This window comes from Pecten maximus, chromosome 15 (assembly GCF_902652985.1).
Source record: "Pecten maximus chromosome 15, xPecMax1.1, whole genome shotgun sequence".
NCBI classification, from domain to species: Eukaryota; Metazoa; Mollusca; class Bivalvia; order Pectinida; family Pectinidae; genus Pecten; species Pecten maximus.
The window spans coordinates 15,953,627-15,972,931 of NC_047029.1; the positions used below are offsets into that span (position 1 = coordinate 15,953,627).

The following is a 19,305-nucleotide window of genomic DNA, read 5'->3' on the forward strand; positions in this document are numbered from 1 at the left end:
GTTTGTTGTCTCCGTGATGCCGACTTTAAAGTGCTACCTCATGATCACTGAAGCAAACTGCCGAAGACATCCCACCCGGTCACATTATCCCGACAAATCGTAGTGAATGTAAATACACACACGGCATTGCACGTACAGATACTACAAGCGACTTATTTATATACTATTATACAGTTATATATAGTTGTTAATATTCATGATTATCGTAATACCTCTCTCAGATTACAAATAAAACACTTGAGTATGAAAATGCTACATGATTTATTTCTGACATGGCTTTTTTACTATGTTAATAGCAACAATGATATTAAGATAACAAATATAACAATATACAGATATTATAAATTATTCCAGTCCTGTGATGTATAATCCTTCTCGGTTTCTCGCGACATCGCTCACGTGATTGATGTTTGTACAGTTGACACGTGATCCACAAATGTGTACGTGGTTGCAGCAATGGTTGATGACGTCCTACTCCGTTTTCCACTAAACATGACTTTGTGTTGATACCACTTCCGCTTGATAACCGATATCACCTGAATTTAGAATAATATCCATGTCAAACATATATAACAATATCGGACTTTCTGAAGTGTGATAACAATAATGTATTATCTATCAATATGGCATACTCATGGATGATATCTGATAGGGTTTTTGATAATAGCACATATGTTTATCACGAGTGTAGCTAATAGGCTTATATGGAATCTTTAAGGAAGAAATGAAAATATATCGATATGTGATATTAGAATACAACAATCTTTGTGGCGAATTAAACACATGTATATATGTAGACATATGAACATCGTTGCCATGCAATTCTTGCTTCACTATTGACTTGTGAACACCCCATTTTAAAGTTGCACTTTCTGAATATGTTAACATTCTACCCAAAATCCGTGTTGTCATGTTAACGATTTCCTATTCCAACAACACTTACCTCACTGTTACAAAAGCAGTACATCGTGGAAACAAACGCCCCCTAAAAAGACAAAACAACATTTACAATTATTGTTCAAAACAATAGCTTATTATATAAAATATCGAGATATCTCAGCCAGACCTCAAAAATGTTTGAATTGAACGAGAACCGACGATTATGTGATCTGAGCCAGATCCCGAGAACTGTATCATCTGATCGAGACCCCGAGAACTGCGTGATCTGAGCGAGAACCAGAGAAGTGTGTGATCTGAGAGAGACCCCGATAACTGTGTGATCTGAGAGAGACCCCGAGAACTGTATCATCTGATCGAACCCCGAGAACTGTGTGATCTGAGAGAGAACCAGATAACTGTGTGATCTGAGAGAGACCCAGAGAAGTGTGTGATCTGAGAGAGACCCAGAGAAGTGTGTGATCTGATCGAACCCCGAGAACTGTGTGATCTGAGAGAGACCCCGGGAACTGTGTGATCTGAGAGAGACCCAGAGAACTGTGTGATCTGAGAGAGAACCAGATAACTGTGTGATCTGAGAGAGACCCCGAGAACTGTGTGATCTGAGAGAGACCCCGAGAACTGTATCATCTGATCGAACCCCGAGAACTGTGTGATCTGAGAGAGAACCAGATAACTGTGTGATCTGAGAGAGACCCAGAGAAGTGTGTGATCTGAGAGAGACCCCGAGAACTGTGTGATCCGAGAGAGACCCAGAGAAGTGTGTGATCTGATCGAACCCCGAGAAGTGTGTGATCTGAGAGAGACCCAGAGAAGTGTGTGATCTGAGAGAGACCCAGAGAACTGTGTGATCTGATCGAACCCCGAGAACTGTGTGATCTGAGAGAGACCCCGGGAACTGTGTGATCTGAGAGAGACCCCGAGAACTGTGTGATCTGAGAGAGACCCAGAGAACTGTGTGATCTGAGAGAGACCCAGAGAAGTGTGTGATCTGAGAGAGACCCAGAGAACTGTGTGATCTGAGAGGGACCCCGAGAACTGTGTGATCTGAGAGAGACCCCGAGAACTGTGTGATCTGAGAGAGACCCCGAGAACTGTGTGATCTGAGAGAGACCCAGAGAAGTGTGTGATCTGAGAGAGACCCAGAGAAGTGTGTGATCTGAGAAAGACCCCGAGAACTGTGTGATCTAATCGAGACCCCGAGAACTGTGTGATCTGAGAGAGACCCAGAGGAGTGTGTGATCTGAGAGAGACCCAGAGGAGTGTGTGATCTGAGAGAGACCCCGAGAACTGTGTGATCTGAGAGAGACCCAGAGAAATGTGTGATCTGAGAGAGACCCAGAGAACTGTGTGATCTGAGAGAGACCCCGAGAACTGTGTGATCTGAGAGAGACCCAGAGAACTGTGTGATCTGAGAGAGACCCAGAGAACTGTGCGATCTGAGCGAGACCCCGAGAAGTGTGTGATCTGAGAGAGACCCAAAGAAGTGTGTGATCTGAGCGAGACCCCGAGAACTGTGTGATCTGAGAGAGACCCCGATAACTGTGTGATCTGAGAGAGACCCCGAAAACTGTGTGATCTGAGAGAGACCCAGAGAACTGTGTGATCTGAGAGAGACCCCGAGAACTTTGTGATCTGATCGAACCCCGAGAACTGTGTGATCTGAGAGGGACCCCGAGAAGTGTGTGATCTGAGAGAGACCCAGAGAACTGTGTGATCTGAGAGAGACCCAGAGAACTGTGTGATCTGAGAGAGAACCAGAGAACTGTGTGATCTGAGAGACCCCGAGAACTGTGTGATCTGAGAGGGACCACGAGAACTGTGTGATCTGAGAGGGACCCCGAGAACTGTGTGATCTGAGAGGGACCCCGAGAACTGTGTGATCTGAGAGAGACCCAGAGAAGTGTGTGATCTGAGAGAGACCCAGAGAACTGTGTGATCTGAGAGAGAACCAGAGAAGTGTGTGATCTGAGAGGGACCCCGAGAACTGTGTGATCTGAGAGAGACCCAGAGAAGTGTGTGATCTGACAGAGACCCAGAGAACTGTGTGATCTGAGCGAGACCCCGAAAACTGTGTGATCTGAGAGGGACCCCGAAAACTGTGTGATCTGAGAGGGACCCCGAGAACTGTGTGATCTGAGAGAGACCCAGAGAACTGTGTGATCTGAGAGAGACCCCGAAAACTGTGTGATCTGAGAGAGACCCAGAGAAGTGTGTGATCTGAGAGAGACCCAGAGAAGTGTGTGATCTGAGAGAGACCCAGAGAAGTGTGTGATCTGAGAGAGACCCAGAGAACTGTGTGATCTGAGAGAGACCCAGAGAACTGTGTGATCTGAGAGAGACCCCGAGAAGTGTGTGATCTGAGAGAGACCCAGAGAACTGTGTGATCTGAGAGAGACCCAGAGAAGTGTGTGATCTGAGAGAGACCCCAGAGAAGTGTGTGATGTGAGAGAGACCCGAGAACTGTGTGATCTGAGAGAGACCCCGAGAACTGTGTGATCTGAGAGAGACCCAGAGAACTGTGTGATCTGAGAGAGACCCAGAGAAGTGTGTGATCTGAGAGAGACCCAGAGAAGTGTGTGATCTGAGAGAGACCCAGAGAAGTGTGTGATCTGAGAGAGACCCCGAGAACTGTGTGATCTGAGAGAGACCCAGAGAAGTGTGTGATCTGAGAGAGACCCAGAGAAGTGTGTGATCTGAGAGAGACCCAGAGAAGTGTGTGATCTGAGAGAGACCCCGAGAAGTGTGTGATCTGAGAGAGACCCAGAGAAGTGTGTGATCTGAGAGACCCAGAGAAGTGTGTGATCTGAGCGAGACCCAGAGAAGTGTGTGATCTGAGAGAGACCCAGAGAACTGTGTGTGATCTGAGAGAGACCCAGAGAACTGTGTGATCTGAGAGAGACCCAGAGAACTGTGTGATCTGAGAGAGACCCAGAGAACTGTGTGATCTGAGAGAGACCCCGAGAACTGTGTGATCTGAGAGAGACCCCGAGAACTGTGTGATCTGAGCGAGACCCCGAGAACTGTGTGATCTGAGAGAGACCCCCGAAAGCTGTGTGATCTGAGAGAGACCCAGAGAACTGTGTGATCTGAGCGAGACCCCGAGAAGTGTGTGATCTGAGAGAGACCCCGAGAACTGTGTGATCTGAGAGAGACCCCGAGAACTGTGTGATCTGAGAGAGACCCAGAGAAGTGTGTGATCTGAGAGAGACCCAGAGAACTGTGTGTGATCTGAGAGAGACCCAGAGAAGTGTGTGATCTGAGAGAGACCCAGAGAACTGTGTGTGATCTGAGAGAGACCCCGAGAACTGTGTGATCTGAGAGAGACCCCGAGAACTGTGTGATCTGAGAGAGACCCAGAGAACTGTGTGTCTGATAGACCCAGAGAAGTGGTGATCTGAGAGAGACCCAGAGAACTGTGTGATCTGAGAGAGACCCAGAGAAGTGTGTGATCTGAGAGAGACCCAGAGAAGTGTGTGATCTGAGAGAGACCCCGAGAACTGTGTGATCTGAGCGAGACCCAGAGAAGTGTGTGATCTGAGAGAGACCCCGAGAACTGTGTGATCTGAGAGAGACCCAGAGAAGTGTGTGATCTGAGAGAGACCCCGAGAACTGTGTGATCTGAGAGAGACCCCGAGAACTGTGTGATCTGAGAGAGACCCGAGAACTGTGTGATCTGAGAGAGACCCAGAGAAGTGTGTGATCTGAGAGAGACCCCGAGAACTGTGTGATCTGAGAGAGACCCCGAGAACTGTGTGATCTGAGAGAGACCCAGAGAACTGTGTGATCTGAGAGAGACCCAGAGAAGTGTGTGATCTGAGAGAGACCCCGAGAACTGTGTGATCTGAGAGAGACCCAGAGAACTGTGTGATCTGAGAGAGACCCAGAGAACTGTGTGATCTGAGAGAGACCCGAGAACTGTGTGATCTGAGAGAGACCCAGAGAAGTGTGTGATCTGAGAGAGACCAGAGAACTGTGTGATCTGAGAGAGACCCAGAGAAGTGTGTGATCTGAGAGAGACCCAGAGAAGTGTGTGATCTGAGAGGGACCCCGAGAAGTGTGTGATCTGATCGAGACCCAGAGAAGTGTGTGATCTGAGAGAGACCCAGAGAAGTGTGTGATCTGAGAGACCCAGAGAAGTGTGTGATCCTGAGAGACCCGAGAAGTGTGTGATCTGAGCGAGACCCAGAGAAGTGTGTGATCTGAGAGAGACCCAGAGAACTGTGTGTGATCTGAGAGAGACCCAGAGAACTGTGTGATCTGAGAGAGACCCCGAGAACTGTGTGATCTGAGAGAGACCCGAGAACTGTGTGATCTGAGCGAGACCCCGAGAAGTGTGTGATCTGAGAGAGACCCAGAGAACTGTGTGATCTGAGAGAGACCCAGAGAAGTGTGTGATCTGAGAGAGACCCCGAGAACTGTGTGATCTGAGAGAGACCCCGAGAACTGTGTGATCTGAGAGAGACCCCGAGAACTGTGTGATCTGAGAGAGACCCCGAGAACTGTGTGATCTGAGAGAGACCCCGAGAACTGTGTGATCTGAGAGAGACCCCGAGAACTGTGTGATCTGAGAGAGACCCAGAGAACTGTGTGATCTGAGAGAGACCCCGAGAACTGTGTGATCTGAGAGAGACCCAGAGAAGTGTGTGATCTGAGAGAGACCCCGAGAACTGTGTGATCTGAGAGAGACCCCAGAGAACTGTGTGATCTGAGAGAGACCCAGAGAACTGTGTGATCTGAGAGAGACCCAGAGAACTGTGTGATCTGAGAGAGACCCAGAGAACGTGTGTGATCTGAGAGAGACCCGAGAACTGTGTGATCTGAGAGAGACCCGAGAAGTGTGTGATCTGAGAGAGACCCCGAGAACTGTGTGATCTGAGAGAGACCCCGAGAACTGTGTGATCTGAGAGAGACCCAGAGAACTGTGTGATCTGAGAGAGACCCAGAGAAGTGTGTGATCTGAGAGAGACCCCGAGAACTGTGTGATCTGAGAGAGACCCAGAGAAGTGTGTGATCTGAGAGAGACCCAGAGAAGTGTGTGATCTGAGAGAGACCCAGAGAAGTGTGTGATCTGAGAGAGACCCCGAGAACTGTGTGATCTGAGAGAGACCCAGAGAAGTGTGTGATCTGAGAGAGACCCAGAGAAGTGTGTGATCTGAGAGAGACCCAGAGAACTGTGTGATCTGAGCGAGACCCAGAGAAGTGTGTGATCTGAGAGAGACCCAGAGAAGTGTGTGATCTGAGAGAGACCCAGAGAACTGTGTGATCTGAGCGAGACCCAGAGAAGTGTGTGATCTGAGAGAGACCCAGAGAAGTGTGTGATCTGAGAGAGACCCAGAGAACTGTGTGATCTGAGAGAGACCCAGAGAAGTGTGTGATCTGAGAGAGACCCAGAGAACTGTGTGATCTGAGAGAGACCCAGAGAACTGTGTGATCTGAGAGAGACCCAGAGAAGTGTGTGATCTGAGAGAGACCCCGAGAACTGTGTGATCTGAGCGAGACCCCGAGAACTGTGTGATCTGAGAGAGACCCCGAGAACTGTGTGATCTGAGAGAGACCCCGAGAACTGTGTGATCTGAGAGAGACCCGAGAACTGTGTGATCTGAGAGAGACCCCGAGAAGTGTGTGATCTGAGAGAGACCCAGAGAAGTGTGTGATCTGAGAGAGACCCCGAGAACTGTGTGATCTGAGAGAGACCCGAGAACTGTGTGATCTGAGAGAGACCCCGAGAACTGTGTGATCTGAGAGAGACCCGAGAACTGTGTGATCTGAGAGAGACCCCGAGAACTGTGTGATCTGAGCGAGACCCCGAGAACTGTGTGATCTGAGAGAGACCCAGAGAAGTGTGTGATCTGAGAGAGACCCAGAGAACTGTGTGATCTGAGAGAGACCCAGAGAAGTGTGATCTGGAGAGAGACCCCGAGAACTGTGTGATCTGAGAGAGACCCAGAGAACTGTGTGATCTGAGAGAGACCCCGAGAACTGTGTGATCTGAGAGAGACCCAGAGAACTGTGTGATCTGAGAGAGACCCCGAGAACTGTGTGATCTGAGAGAGACCCAGAGAACTGTGTGATCTGAGAGAGACCCCGAGAACTGTGTGATCTGAGAGAGACCCAGAGAACTGTGTGATCTGAGAGAGACCCAGAGAAGTGTGTGATCTGAGAGAGACCCAGAGAAGTGTGTGATCTGAGAGAGACCCAGAGAAGTGTGTGATCTGAGAGACCCAGAGAACTGTGTGATCTGAGAGAGACCCAGAGAAGTGTGTGATCTGAGAGAGACCCCGAGAAGTGTGTGATCTGAGAGAGACCCAGAGAAGCTGTGTGATCTGAGAGAGACCCCAGAGAAGTGTGTGATCTGAGAGAGACCCCAGAGAACTGTGTGATCTGAGAGAGACCCAGAGAAGTGTGTGATCTGAGAGAGACCCAGAGAACTGTGTGATCTGAGCGAGACCCCGAGAACTGTGTGATCTGAGAGAGACCCAGAGAAGTGTGTGATCTGAGAGAGACCCCGAGAACTGTGTGATCTGAGAGAGACCCAGAGAACTGTGTGATCTGAGAGAGACCCAGAGAACTGTGTGATCTGAGAGAGACCCCGAGAACTGTGTGATCTGAGCGAGACCTAAGTGTGTGATCTGAGAGAGACCCCGAGAACTGTGTGATCTGAGAGAGACCCCGAGAAGTGTGTGATCTGAGAGAGACCCAGAGAAGTGTGTGATCTGAGAGAGACCCAGAGAACTGTGTGATCTGAGAGAGACCCAGAGAACCTGTGTGATCTGAGCGAGACCCCGAAGAACTGTGTGATCTGAGAGAGACCCAGAGAACGTGTGTGATCTGAGCGAGACCCGAGAACTGTGTGATCTGAGAGAGACCCAGAGAACTGTGTGATCTGAGAGAGACCCAGAGAACTGTGTGATCTGAGAGAGACCCAGAGAACTGTGTGATCTGAGAGAGACCCAGAGAATGTGTGATCTGAGAGAGGACCCCGAGAAGTGTGTGATCTGAGAGAGACCCAGAGAATGTGTGATCTGAGAGAGACCCAGAGAAGTGTGTGATCTGAGAGAGACCCCAGAGAAGTGTGTGATCTGAGAGAGACCCAGAGAAGGTGTGATCTGAGAGAGACCCAGAGAAGTGTGTGATCTGAGAGAGACCCGAGAACTGTGTGATCTGAGAGAGACCCGAGAAGTGTGTGATCTGAGAGAGACCCAGAGAAGTGTGTGATCTGAGAGAGACCCAGAGAAGCTGTGTGATCTGAGAGAGACCCAGAGAAGTGTGTGATCTGAGAGAGACCCCAGAGAACTGTGTGATCTGAGAGAGACCCAGAGAACTGTGTTATCTGAGAGAGACCCAGAGAGAGACCCCGAGAACTGTGTGATCTGAGAGAGACCCAGAGAACTGTGTGATCTGAGAGAGACCCAGAGAACTGTGTGATCTGAGAGAGACCCCGAGAACTGTGTGATCTGAGAGAGACCCAGAGAAGTGTGTGATCTGAGAGAGACCCAGAGAAGTGTGTGATCTGAGAGAGACCCAGAGAACTGTGTGATCTGAGAGAGACCCCGAGAAGTGTGTGATCTGAGAGAGACCCAGAGAACTGTGTGATCTGAGAGAGACCCAGAGAACTGTGTGATCTGAGAGAGACCCAGAGAAGTGTGTGATCTGAGAGAGACCCCGAGAACTGTGTGATCTGAGAGAGACCCAGAGAAGTGTGTGATCTGAGAGAGACCCAGAGAACTGTGTGATCTGAGAGAGACCCAGAGAACTGTGTGATCTGAGAGAGACCCAGAGAACTGTGTGATCTGAGAGAGACCCAGAGAAGTGTGTGATCTGAGAGAGACCCAGAGAACTGTGTGATCTGAGAGAGACCCAGAGAAGTGTGTGATCTGAGAGAGACCCAGAGAACTGTGTGATCTGAGAGAGACCCAGAGAAGTGTGTGATCTGAGAGAGACCCAGAGAACTGTGTGATCTGAGAGAGACCCCGAGAACTGTGTGATCTGAGAGGACCCAGAGAACTGTGTGATCTGAGAGAGACCCAGAGAAGCGTGTGATCTGAGAGAGACCCAGAGAAGTGTGTGATCTGAGAGAGACCCAGAGAACTGTGTGATCTGAGAGAGACCCAGAGAACTGTGTGATCTGAGAGAGACCCCGAGAACTGTGTGATCTGAGAGAGACCCAGAGAACTGTGTGATCTGAGAGAGACCAGAGAAGTGTGTGATCTGAGAGAGACCCAGAGAAGTGTGTGATCTGAGAGAGACCCAGAGAAGTGTGTGATCTGAGAGAGACCCAGAGAACTGTGTGATCTGAGAGAGACCCAGAGAAGTGTGTGATCTGAGAGAGATCCCAGAGAACTGTGTGATCTGAGAGAGACCCAGAGAAGTGTGTGATCTGAGAGAGACCCAGAGAACTGTGTGATCTGAGAGAGACCCAGAGAAGCTGTGTGATCTGAGAGAGACCCGAGAACTGTGTGATCTGAGAGAGACCCAGAGAACTGTGTGATCTGAGAGAGACCCAGAGAACTGTGTGATCTGAGAGAGACCCCGAGAACTGTGTGATCTGAGAGAGACCCCGAGAAGTGTGTGATCTGAGCGAGACCCAGAGAACTGTGTGATCTGAGAGAGACCCGAGAACTGTGTGATCTGAGCGAGAACCCGAGAACTGTGTGATCTGAGAGAGACCCCGAGAACTGTGTGATCTGAGAGAGACCCAGAGAACTGTGTGATCTGAGAGAGACCCCGAGAACTGTGTGATCTGAGCGAGACCCAGAGAACTGTGTGATCTGAGAGAGACCCCGAGAAGTGTGTGATCTGAGAGACCCAGAGAACTGTGTGATCTGAGAGAGACCCAGAGAACTGTGTGATCTGAGAGAGACCCCGAGAAGTGTGTGATCTGAGAGAGACCCCGAGAACTGTGTGATCTGAGAGAGACCCAGAGAAGTGTGTGATCTGAGAGAGACCCCGAGAACTGTGTGATCTGAGAGAGACCCCGAGAACTGTGTGATCTGAGAGAGACCCAGAGAAGTGTGTGATCTGAGAGAGACCCAGAGAAGTGTGTGATCTGAGAGAGACCCCGAGAACTGTGTGATCTGAGAGAGACCCAGAGAAGTGTGTGATCTGAGAGAGACCCAGAGAACTGTGTGATCTGAGAGAGACCCCGAGAACTGTGTGATCTGAGAGAGACCCAGAGAACTGTGTGATCTGAGAGAGACCCAGAGAACTGTGTGATCTGAGAGAGACCCCGAGAACTGTGTGATCTGAGAGAGACCCAGAGAAGTGTGTGATCTGAGAGAGACCCAGAGAAGTGTGTGATCTGAGAGAGACCCAGAGAAGTGTGTGATCTGAGAGAGACCCCGAGAACTGTGTGATCTGAGAGAGACCCAGAGAACTGTGTGATCTGAGAGAGACCCGAGAACTGTGTGATCTGAGAGAGACCCAGAGAAGTGTGTGATCTGAGAGAGACCCAGAGAACTGTGTGATCTGAGAGAGACCCAGAGAAGTGTGTGATCTGAGAGAGACCCAGAGAAGTGTGTGATCTGAGAGAGACCCCGAGAACTGTGTGATCTGAGAGAGACCCAGAGAAGTGTGTGATCTGAGAGAGACCCAGAGAACTGTGTGATCTGAGAGAGACCCAGAGAAGTGTGTGATCTGAGAGAGACCCCGAGAACTGTGTGATCTGAGAGAGACCCAGAGAACTGTGTGATCTGAGAGAGACCCGAGAAGTGTGTGATCTGAGAGAGACCCAGAGAAGTGTGTGATCTGAGAGAGACCCGAGAACTGTGTGATCTGAGAGAGACCCAGAGAAGTGTGTGATCTGAGAGAGACCCGAGAACTGTGTGATCTGAGAGAGACCCCGAGAAGTGTGTGATCTGAGAGAGACCCCGAGAACTGTGTGATCTGAGAGAGACCCAGAGAACTGTGTGATCTGAGAGAGACCCAGAGAAGTGTGTGATCTGAGAGAGACCCCGAGAACTGTGTGATCTGAGAGAGACCCAGAGAACTGTGTGATCTGAGAGAGACCCAGAGAACTGTGTGATCTGAGAGAGACCCAGAGAACTGTGTGTGATCTGAGAGAGACCCAGAGAAGTGTGTGATCTGAGAGAGACCCCGAGAACTGTGTGATCTGAGAGAGACCCAGAGAACTGTGTGATCTGAGAGAGACCCAGAGAAGTGTGTGATCTGAGAGAGACCCAGAGAAGTGTGTGATCTGAGAGAGACCCCGAGAACTGTGTGATCTGAGAGAGACCCCGAGAACTGTGTGATCTGAGAGAGACCCAGAGAACTGTGTGATCTGAGAGAGACCCAGAGAACTGTGTGATCTGAGAGAGACCCCGAGAACTGTGTGATCTGAGAGAGACCCCGAGAACTGTGTGATCTGAGAGAGACCCCGAGAACTGTGTGATCTGAGAGAGACCCCGAGAAGTGTGTGATCTGAGAGAGACCCCGAGAAGTGTGTGATCTGAGAGAGACCCCGAGAACTGTGTGATCTGAGAGAGACCCAGAGAACTGTGTGATCTGAGAGAGACCCCGAGAAGTGTGTGATCTGAGAGAGACCCAGAGAAGTGTGTGATCTGAGAGAGACCCCGAGAACTGTGTGATCTGAGAGAGACCCAGAGAACTGTGTGATCTGAGAGAGACCCAGAGAACTGTGTGATCTGAGAGAGACCCCGAGAACTGTGTGATCTGAGAGAGACCCAGAGAAGTGTGTGATCTGAGAGAGACCCAGAGAACTGTGTGATCTGAGAGAGACCCCGAGAACTGTGTGATCTGAGAGAGACCCAGAGAAGTGTGTGATCTGAGGAGAGACCCCGAGAACTGTGTGATCTGAGCGAGACCCCGAGAACTGTGTGATCTGAGAGAGACCCAGAGAACTGTGTGATCTAATCGAGACCCCGAGAACTGTGTGATCTGAGAGAGACCCAGAGAAGCTGTGTGATCTGAGAGAGACCCAGAGGAAGTGTGTGATCGATTTGTTATCATGCATTATTGCGGGGAGGAAATATTCTCTATCTGCGGATAGGAAACGAAATTAGCATATACAAACAAGGGATGAAAACAAAATATCTGCAGACTTCATTCATAACATGTGAGACTTTGTCTCACGCCGTGTTAACGGTTATATATCACTAACATAGAATAGAGTCATATCTTATGTACTATTCTGACGGTAGGAATCGCTACAGATGGCGATGACTTGAATGGATGGGTGCTAGACAAAATCAAGGTGTACAATAATAGCTTTTACCGTCTCTTGCCTCTAAACCTACGGCATTTGCATATCGAAATTGATTTACTATTCATTGGCTTGTTCCCGATATCACGATTTCCGGGAATTAAAGACGCCAACGGCCGGAGGCAGAACCTACAACGAAGGGATTCGAGAGAGTTGATAAGGACTAAACAGTTGTTATTGTTCTGCTTTCTGAAAGATTTTTAGTTTGTTACGTTTCTTCTGTTGAACGCCTTTCTCGAATACTGTTTGGCCCTAAATGACAATTGTCGATAGGCCGAAATAAAATAAAAAATCAAATCACTAGCAAGGTACTTATTATGAGGATGTGACCATACAATAAGCTATAATATATTAAGTAATGGAGCATTATATAAATATCTGTTGAAACTCACTTCGCAAAATTTTACAAAACTCACAAGCATCCTTCAGTCTCTTCCTAACTGCGTTTTTTAATGAATACACACAAGTTTTGAAGTAAAATAAAAAAGAAGAAGATATTATCACCCTTTGAACAACTGGGCCCTGATATCATCCTCCATGTGTGTGTTCATGGGTATTATGATTATATGTTGAAAATAATTCGATTCTGTTAACTCATTCATAATCCTCTAAGAAAATCATTCATCATTTCTGTCCTTTTCCGATCAAAATACAAATATTATAGAAAGCAAAGACTTGATATCTTTGATGATATCATTCACGTGTGTGGCTGTGATGAGATAACGATTTCGCATTGCCGTAGTAGTGTATCAGGAAACCAAGTATAATATGTGCCTCCAGTGGGGATCGAACCCGCGACGCTCGGCTTGCCAGTCCGCCGTTCTATCGACCGAGTGAAAATGGAAAACTTTCCCAATCTGGAGGATAAAAGGCTAGCGTATCACTATTTACAACTAAAATCTGTCACGACAACGGACGGGAGTACAGACAGAGAAGACGTAGATGTTATTGGTAAATCTGAGCATGTGAGCCGAAAGGATAAACATCAAAGACAGTTAAAGGGCGATTTACGGGCCCCGTGCACTAAGTGCGTGGCCATAGATTGGCCTCTACTGATCGAACACTTGTGTGTGTTCCTAATGTCATGTCAGAGTCACGTCTTCCGATCTGACTAGACAAACGGCCTTGTTCTATGATATCAACACTAGACAATGGTCAAAAAACGCCTCCAGGGACGTAAATCTGATCACTGTATATATATTCTAATAAGAGGTCAAAGTGCAAGATAGCCGTATTGAAACCATTATGATGTTTTCGATGTTGTCATAATTAACTTAACAATTCATTTATTAAATCAGCTTGTATATATCTTATCATTCTTATTAACATGATTACCAGTTATGTGGAATTTTAACTAGATAATAAATTGGTCTTTGGTAAAAACTGATAAGAAATATTATTTTAATGTAGTTTTTTGTTTGTTTGTTTTGTTTTTGTTTTATCAATGGCACGCAGGGGCCGCGCGCGAAAGCCCCGTCGGTTAGAGTGTTGGCCACGTAACCTCGGGTGAAGATCCGAGGTGCGTGGTACGACGTCCCTAACTCGTGTCAATTTTGTGTCAGTTTGCTGAGAAACAGACCGGTCTATGCTGTCGTGGTTGTATCCTTTAAGTTGGGCAAGATACGTTATCCTAATTCCTCTCGATGGCATGCGACGCTCCCCCCTATATTGTTTAGAGAGGAAGTCACCAACTACTACAAGGAGACCCCGCCTCAAAATGACCGTCGTGGCTGTTCAAGGGGCGATAAACCAAGCAAAAAGGAAACAAAAAACATCCAAACAAAAACAAAAACAAAACAACACAAACAAGAAATATCTTTGAAAAAAGATTAACGGCATAGTTTTAATGCTGGTGGTTATAATGTTTAAAACTGCTGGTAAGCTAATTTAACGAACTAATGAGTTTCCAGCACGAATTACAAAATTAAATCAATTCGAATAATTTTTGGTGATAATAAGACTGCATTTGAATCAGGAATATTATTTTATTCATGTATCATTTGAAAAGATACATCCACTTATTCAGCTTGCATTCAATCTTAACTTTGTTTCGTTTTTAACTGCATATCTGCATTTTGCATTACCCTTACATTGACCAATCACATACTTCATCTTGACCAGTAACGCCATCTGTCGCGTCATATTCGGGGCCTAAAGAATATTATACGGCTATGCCGAAAAAATGATAGCGGGTTGTTTGAATGTATGTCATACAAGGACGAGTTTCTAATTCCATTGATACCACAATGTCTGACTTGAAAATCCACAGAAACGGGATTAAACAAACAAATACCGATGCTGGTTTAAGCTTCGGCAAAAACCAAGAATCAATGCGATTATGAATTGACACGCGGATAAGGCATATATTATGTGTGTGTATTTTAAACCTGAGTGTATATAACCCTTAAGATCAAAATAATGGGATGTCTTGAGAACATAAGCAGTAGAAAGACACTGCTTGGCAGATCTGTCAGACAAAATAGGAATTAGGCAAATCAATGCTAGTTCTCTAGTAGTTCATTCTGAATTGTTTCCCAGAGGGATCGTATACGTTATTTCTCCCAGAGGGATCGTATACGTTATTTCTCCCAGAGGGATCGTATACGTTATTTCTAGCTCAGGGGAACTGGGCCAGCTTTTATCTCACTTCATTCTTGGTAATAAGTATACCGCCAGGAATTGAGCAATCGAAAGACTAGACTATCAATTTGAAGTTGGGAAATGGAATTGAATGACTTTAATACCATGTTACGGAAGACAAATGCCATACAAGTTTATTGTAACTCGACGATTTAAACACTCTTCCTGTAATAACCGTTTTTCTTGGTATATAGATATTTCGTTTCATTGACGACTCATTTCTTAGCTCCCTGATGTAAACCATTTTAAATCTCATAAAAAACTCATGTTGAATCTAATGAAATAACCTTGGCTCATGTCAATTACATAAAAGGATTGAATCATTTTTTGTTCTACTGCCATTCACTCTCATTTTGTATAAGGACTTTTTTGCCGAGGTTTGCCGTGTTCTGAATGGCACGGTTCACTTTATTTGAATGAATTTACCCTTCATGATATACATTTGTAGTTGATAATTTATTGAAATACGATATTGAAAATGATGTAATTCATTTTATTTAGGTGTTGGGTGCACCTCCCCATCCATATTTTGAGATTTCTTTCTTTCTACTGTTAACGTGTTTTTTTTTGCGGGGATGGATTTCACGATTTCGATGTATAAAAAAAAACTTTTTGTATGTTCTTGGGGGTAATTTTCGCGATCGATCAACCTTCGTTTGTAGTTTGAAATTAAGCAAATTGATAAAATAATTATATGCGTGGGAAAACTTTTCGGGTTCAAAAGGACGAGTAATAAGCAAACATTTCCCCCTCGCGTAAATTTCCACGTTTATAGTATTTTAGTACCCCCGTCGCCTCCTAGGTGTCAACAGTTTAACCACTTATCATCACTGACAAGTTCTAGAAGGTATGAACAGATGTATGGATCAGTTTCGTTTATTTTGGCTCTACCCTATATCTCAGTATATACTTAAAAGTGATAATACTTTAGTGTTATACATTGATATTTAAAATATCTGTTTCTGAATCGACATTTCTCAATATTTTGCGTGTAGAATTGACCAAGATCACCATGTATGAATATATGGAAATATTCACCGTTTTCTTTTCGCAAACCACTTTTCAGTGTTAACTAAAAAAATGTCATGCTTATATTTCACTTCAACATTGAATTTCATAAATTACTAATGCAACTGTTTTCTTCCATTGTCACGGAGAAAGTAGGCGGGGTTTAACTGTCTGTCTAAAGCTAATGCAAATAATGGCTGTTCAACATGGAGAAAGTAGGACATACACAGAAATGTATAGTTGTCAAATTTCGCGATTTTTTGTCTGGGACTTATTCGCGGGGGTTTAATTTCGCGGATTCCTGAATAAAGTCTGTCTCTTATTTCAGGACATGTGGGCTAACTGTAACGAGCTTCGATAATGCCGGTTCTTTATTTACATTCCGATACTAGTGGTCAGGTGACGGACGTGTGTACGGAATTTGGCCATTGGCACTGTCTCAGGATGGGGATTCAAGTTGCTCAGTAATTGAATATCTATTATCTATTAAAGATACCAACATTACAACATATCAACTGTAATGACAGATTTAGATGCTTCTCTCATAGCTGTATATGTATGTGTGATTAGTAATTACATAATTGTTTTATTTTATTATTCATCATATAATTGTTTTATATACATATAAATACTTGGAATAAGAGTCTACGTAAATATCAATTAAATGACTGTATCGTATAAGTATCAATTTAATATCTGGTATCATATATACATATCAATCAATTATATTATATACATGTACATATTTCTGGTATTATATATACATACATGGTATCGTATTATTTTCTATAGTAGTAATAGTACATATCGATGAGCGTAAATGTTACATGTAGTTATATTTAATAGTACATATGATTCATATAGTGTTAGTTTAATGTTATATATATATATCTTGCCACATAAGTCACAAATGAATTTTGTCAATTTAATCTTTGTCTTGTTAATAAGATCCTTTAATATAAGGGATTTGAATTATCACCGAATCCTGATATGCGATTACTTTCACCAAAACTCCAATGTTTATTAATCGAACCATGTTGCCCTACGTGACTGCGAACTTACGTCTTACATTTTTTACTGCATGTTATCTGTCTAAATTTTATGTACTTATTGTGGCTTTTTTTCAAATGTACTCAATACATACACTCAGAAATAAAATCTATTGCTGGATTGCACAGTGCCCTTCTTTGATACCGATTCGCTGTTCTGAACCATTTTCTTTCTATGTGTATGATAATGGGTAATTCGTACATGTGTCACAGAATAGCGATCGGTATCTTTTATTCAAAGGTCTACGGTAAATGCATGAGGAAGTATTTCGTGTGTATATCTTTTAGTCTAAAGATGCTTATATGGTTGCTAGACCGAAGTCGTTTTTATATTTCATGGTTAATTAATCAATTAAATGTGCTTATTTCTTCATGCTTTCAAAATGTTGAATTTTCAGTAGTTTTACTACTACTTTTATTACAAGATATGGATATAGAGTCCAATCCCGGCCCGAGGCCCGACGAGCTTTCAATATTTCACCTCAATGTACGAAGTGTTAGGAATAAATTAGATTGTGTAAAAGACATAGCCGATGAATATGATATTATTTGTTTAACAGAAACTCATCTAGATGATCAAGTATCTACAGATGAATTACTTATTGATGGTTTTCATGAACCTTTTCGTCTTGACAGAAATTTTGCTGGTGGAGGTATATTAGTTTACACTAACAGTCTTTTAAAAGTAAACCGATTAACGGAACTTGAATTTCCCGGCCATGAAGTAATTTGGATTAATGTCCAGTTAACGAATTCTTCTTTCATTATTGGCACTGCTTATAGACCTGAATATTCTGGTTTACCTTTCTGGGAAAATTTTCGTACATCTATTAATAGTGCCTTAGACATTTCACCAAATATTATAATAACTGGTGATTTGAATGTCGATTTTTTAACTGTATCTACTAATCATATTATTTTTGATATAATGAGATCTTTTAGTATTACTAATGTCATAAATGAACCAACTCGTATTGGGCCGACTAGATCCAGTCTACTTGATCCTATTCTCTTATCCCAGTCTCTTTCCTGTATCGATTCGTCTGTAATACCTGTTGATAAGTCTATCAGTGACCATGATAGTTGCACTGCTAGTATTAATATTCCTTGTACTTTTAGACCCACTTTTAATCGTAAAGTTTGGCTTTATAAGAGAGCCGACTTTGAAAAGTTTAATAATCTTATTACTAATTATAACTGGAACGCTCTTTTCTCAAATTGTAATTCGGTTGATATTGCTTGTGATCGTTTTACTGATATATTTTTAAATTTTGCAAATTTGTGTATTCCATCTAAATTAGTCACTTTTAGGCCTAATGATAAACCTTGGATGACCTCAGAATTAAGAACTAATTTGAGAACTCGTGATAGATTACACAAAATTGCTAGGTCAACCAAGCTTCTTTCGGACGTTAATAAATTTAAGCAACAACGTAATAAGGTAAACAACATGAAAAAATATGCACGATTATTTTTTTATGAAAACGTAAACGGCATTATTGATGCATTTTCAACCACTGATCCAAAATCTTATTGGAGACTTATTAAACGATTACTAAAATCAACCGGATCTTCACAATCTATACCTACTCTGGTAGATTCTCTTAACAATTCTATTGTCACCAATGATGAAGATAAGGCTAATCTATTAAACAATTACTTTTGTAATATTACAACAGTTGACGATACTAACACTGCTATTCCTTTGGTAGAACAAAGAACTGACAAAACTTTTAGCTCTATAAGAGTGAACATTAACGAAATTAAAGATATCTTACAAATATTGAAACTCGGAAAGGCCTCTGGTGAAGATGGAATTAGCCATCATATGTTACGAAATACTTCACATACTGTATGTATTCCTCTTGAAATTATTTTTAATATGTCTTTATCGACCAGTAATTTTCCATCTAGTTGGAAAATTGCCAAAGTTATGCCACTATTTAAAAAGGGTGATCGACATTCTCCTTCTAATTATAGGCCAATTTCTCTTTTATCTACCGTTGGTAAAGTATTTGAACGTGTAATTTTTAAACATATATATAACTACTTCATGGAAAACTCTTTGTTTTATAAATATCAATCGGGTTTTATGCGTGGTCATTCTACTGTGTATCAACTTCTTGAAATTTATCACAATATCTGTATCTCACTTGAAGAAAAGAAACATGTATGTATGGTATTCTGTGATATTTCAAAGGCGTTTGATAGGGTGTGGCATAAGGGTCTTCTGGTCAAACTTCAATCATACGGAATTTGTGGAGAGTTACATTCTTGGTTACAAAATTATCTATGTCACAGACGACAAAAAGTCTTTTTAAACAATTCATATTCTCAATTGGGTTTAAATTTAGCAGGGGTTCCCCAAGGTTCAATCCTAGGTCCACTTTTGTTTTTAATATATATAAATGATATTGCCGATGTTCTTGAGTCAGCTGCTCGTCTTTTTGCAGATGATACCTCTATGCTAATGTCTTCGTCATCCTGTCT

At 44.0% G+C, this 19,305-nt stretch overlaps 1 protein-coding gene across 2 annotated transcripts in view; it reads right to left on the minus strand.

The window, feature by feature from the left end:
- Positions 1-242: 242 nt before the first annotated feature.
- Positions 243-19,305, minus strand: part of LOC117343773 (calcitonin gene-related peptide type 1 receptor-like) — a 136,336-nt gene continuing 117,273 nt past the window's right edge. For both annotated transcript variants that reach the window (XM_033906264.1, XM_033906265.1), the window contains 2 exons: positions 944-985; positions 243-536 (listed from right to left, as the gene is read on the minus strand). In XM_033906264.1, the coding sequence (XP_033762155.1) occupies positions 396-536; positions 944-985 (183 nt within the window). In that variant the 3' untranslated portion in view covers positions 243-395. The remainder of the gene's footprint in view (positions 537-943; positions 986-19,305) is intronic.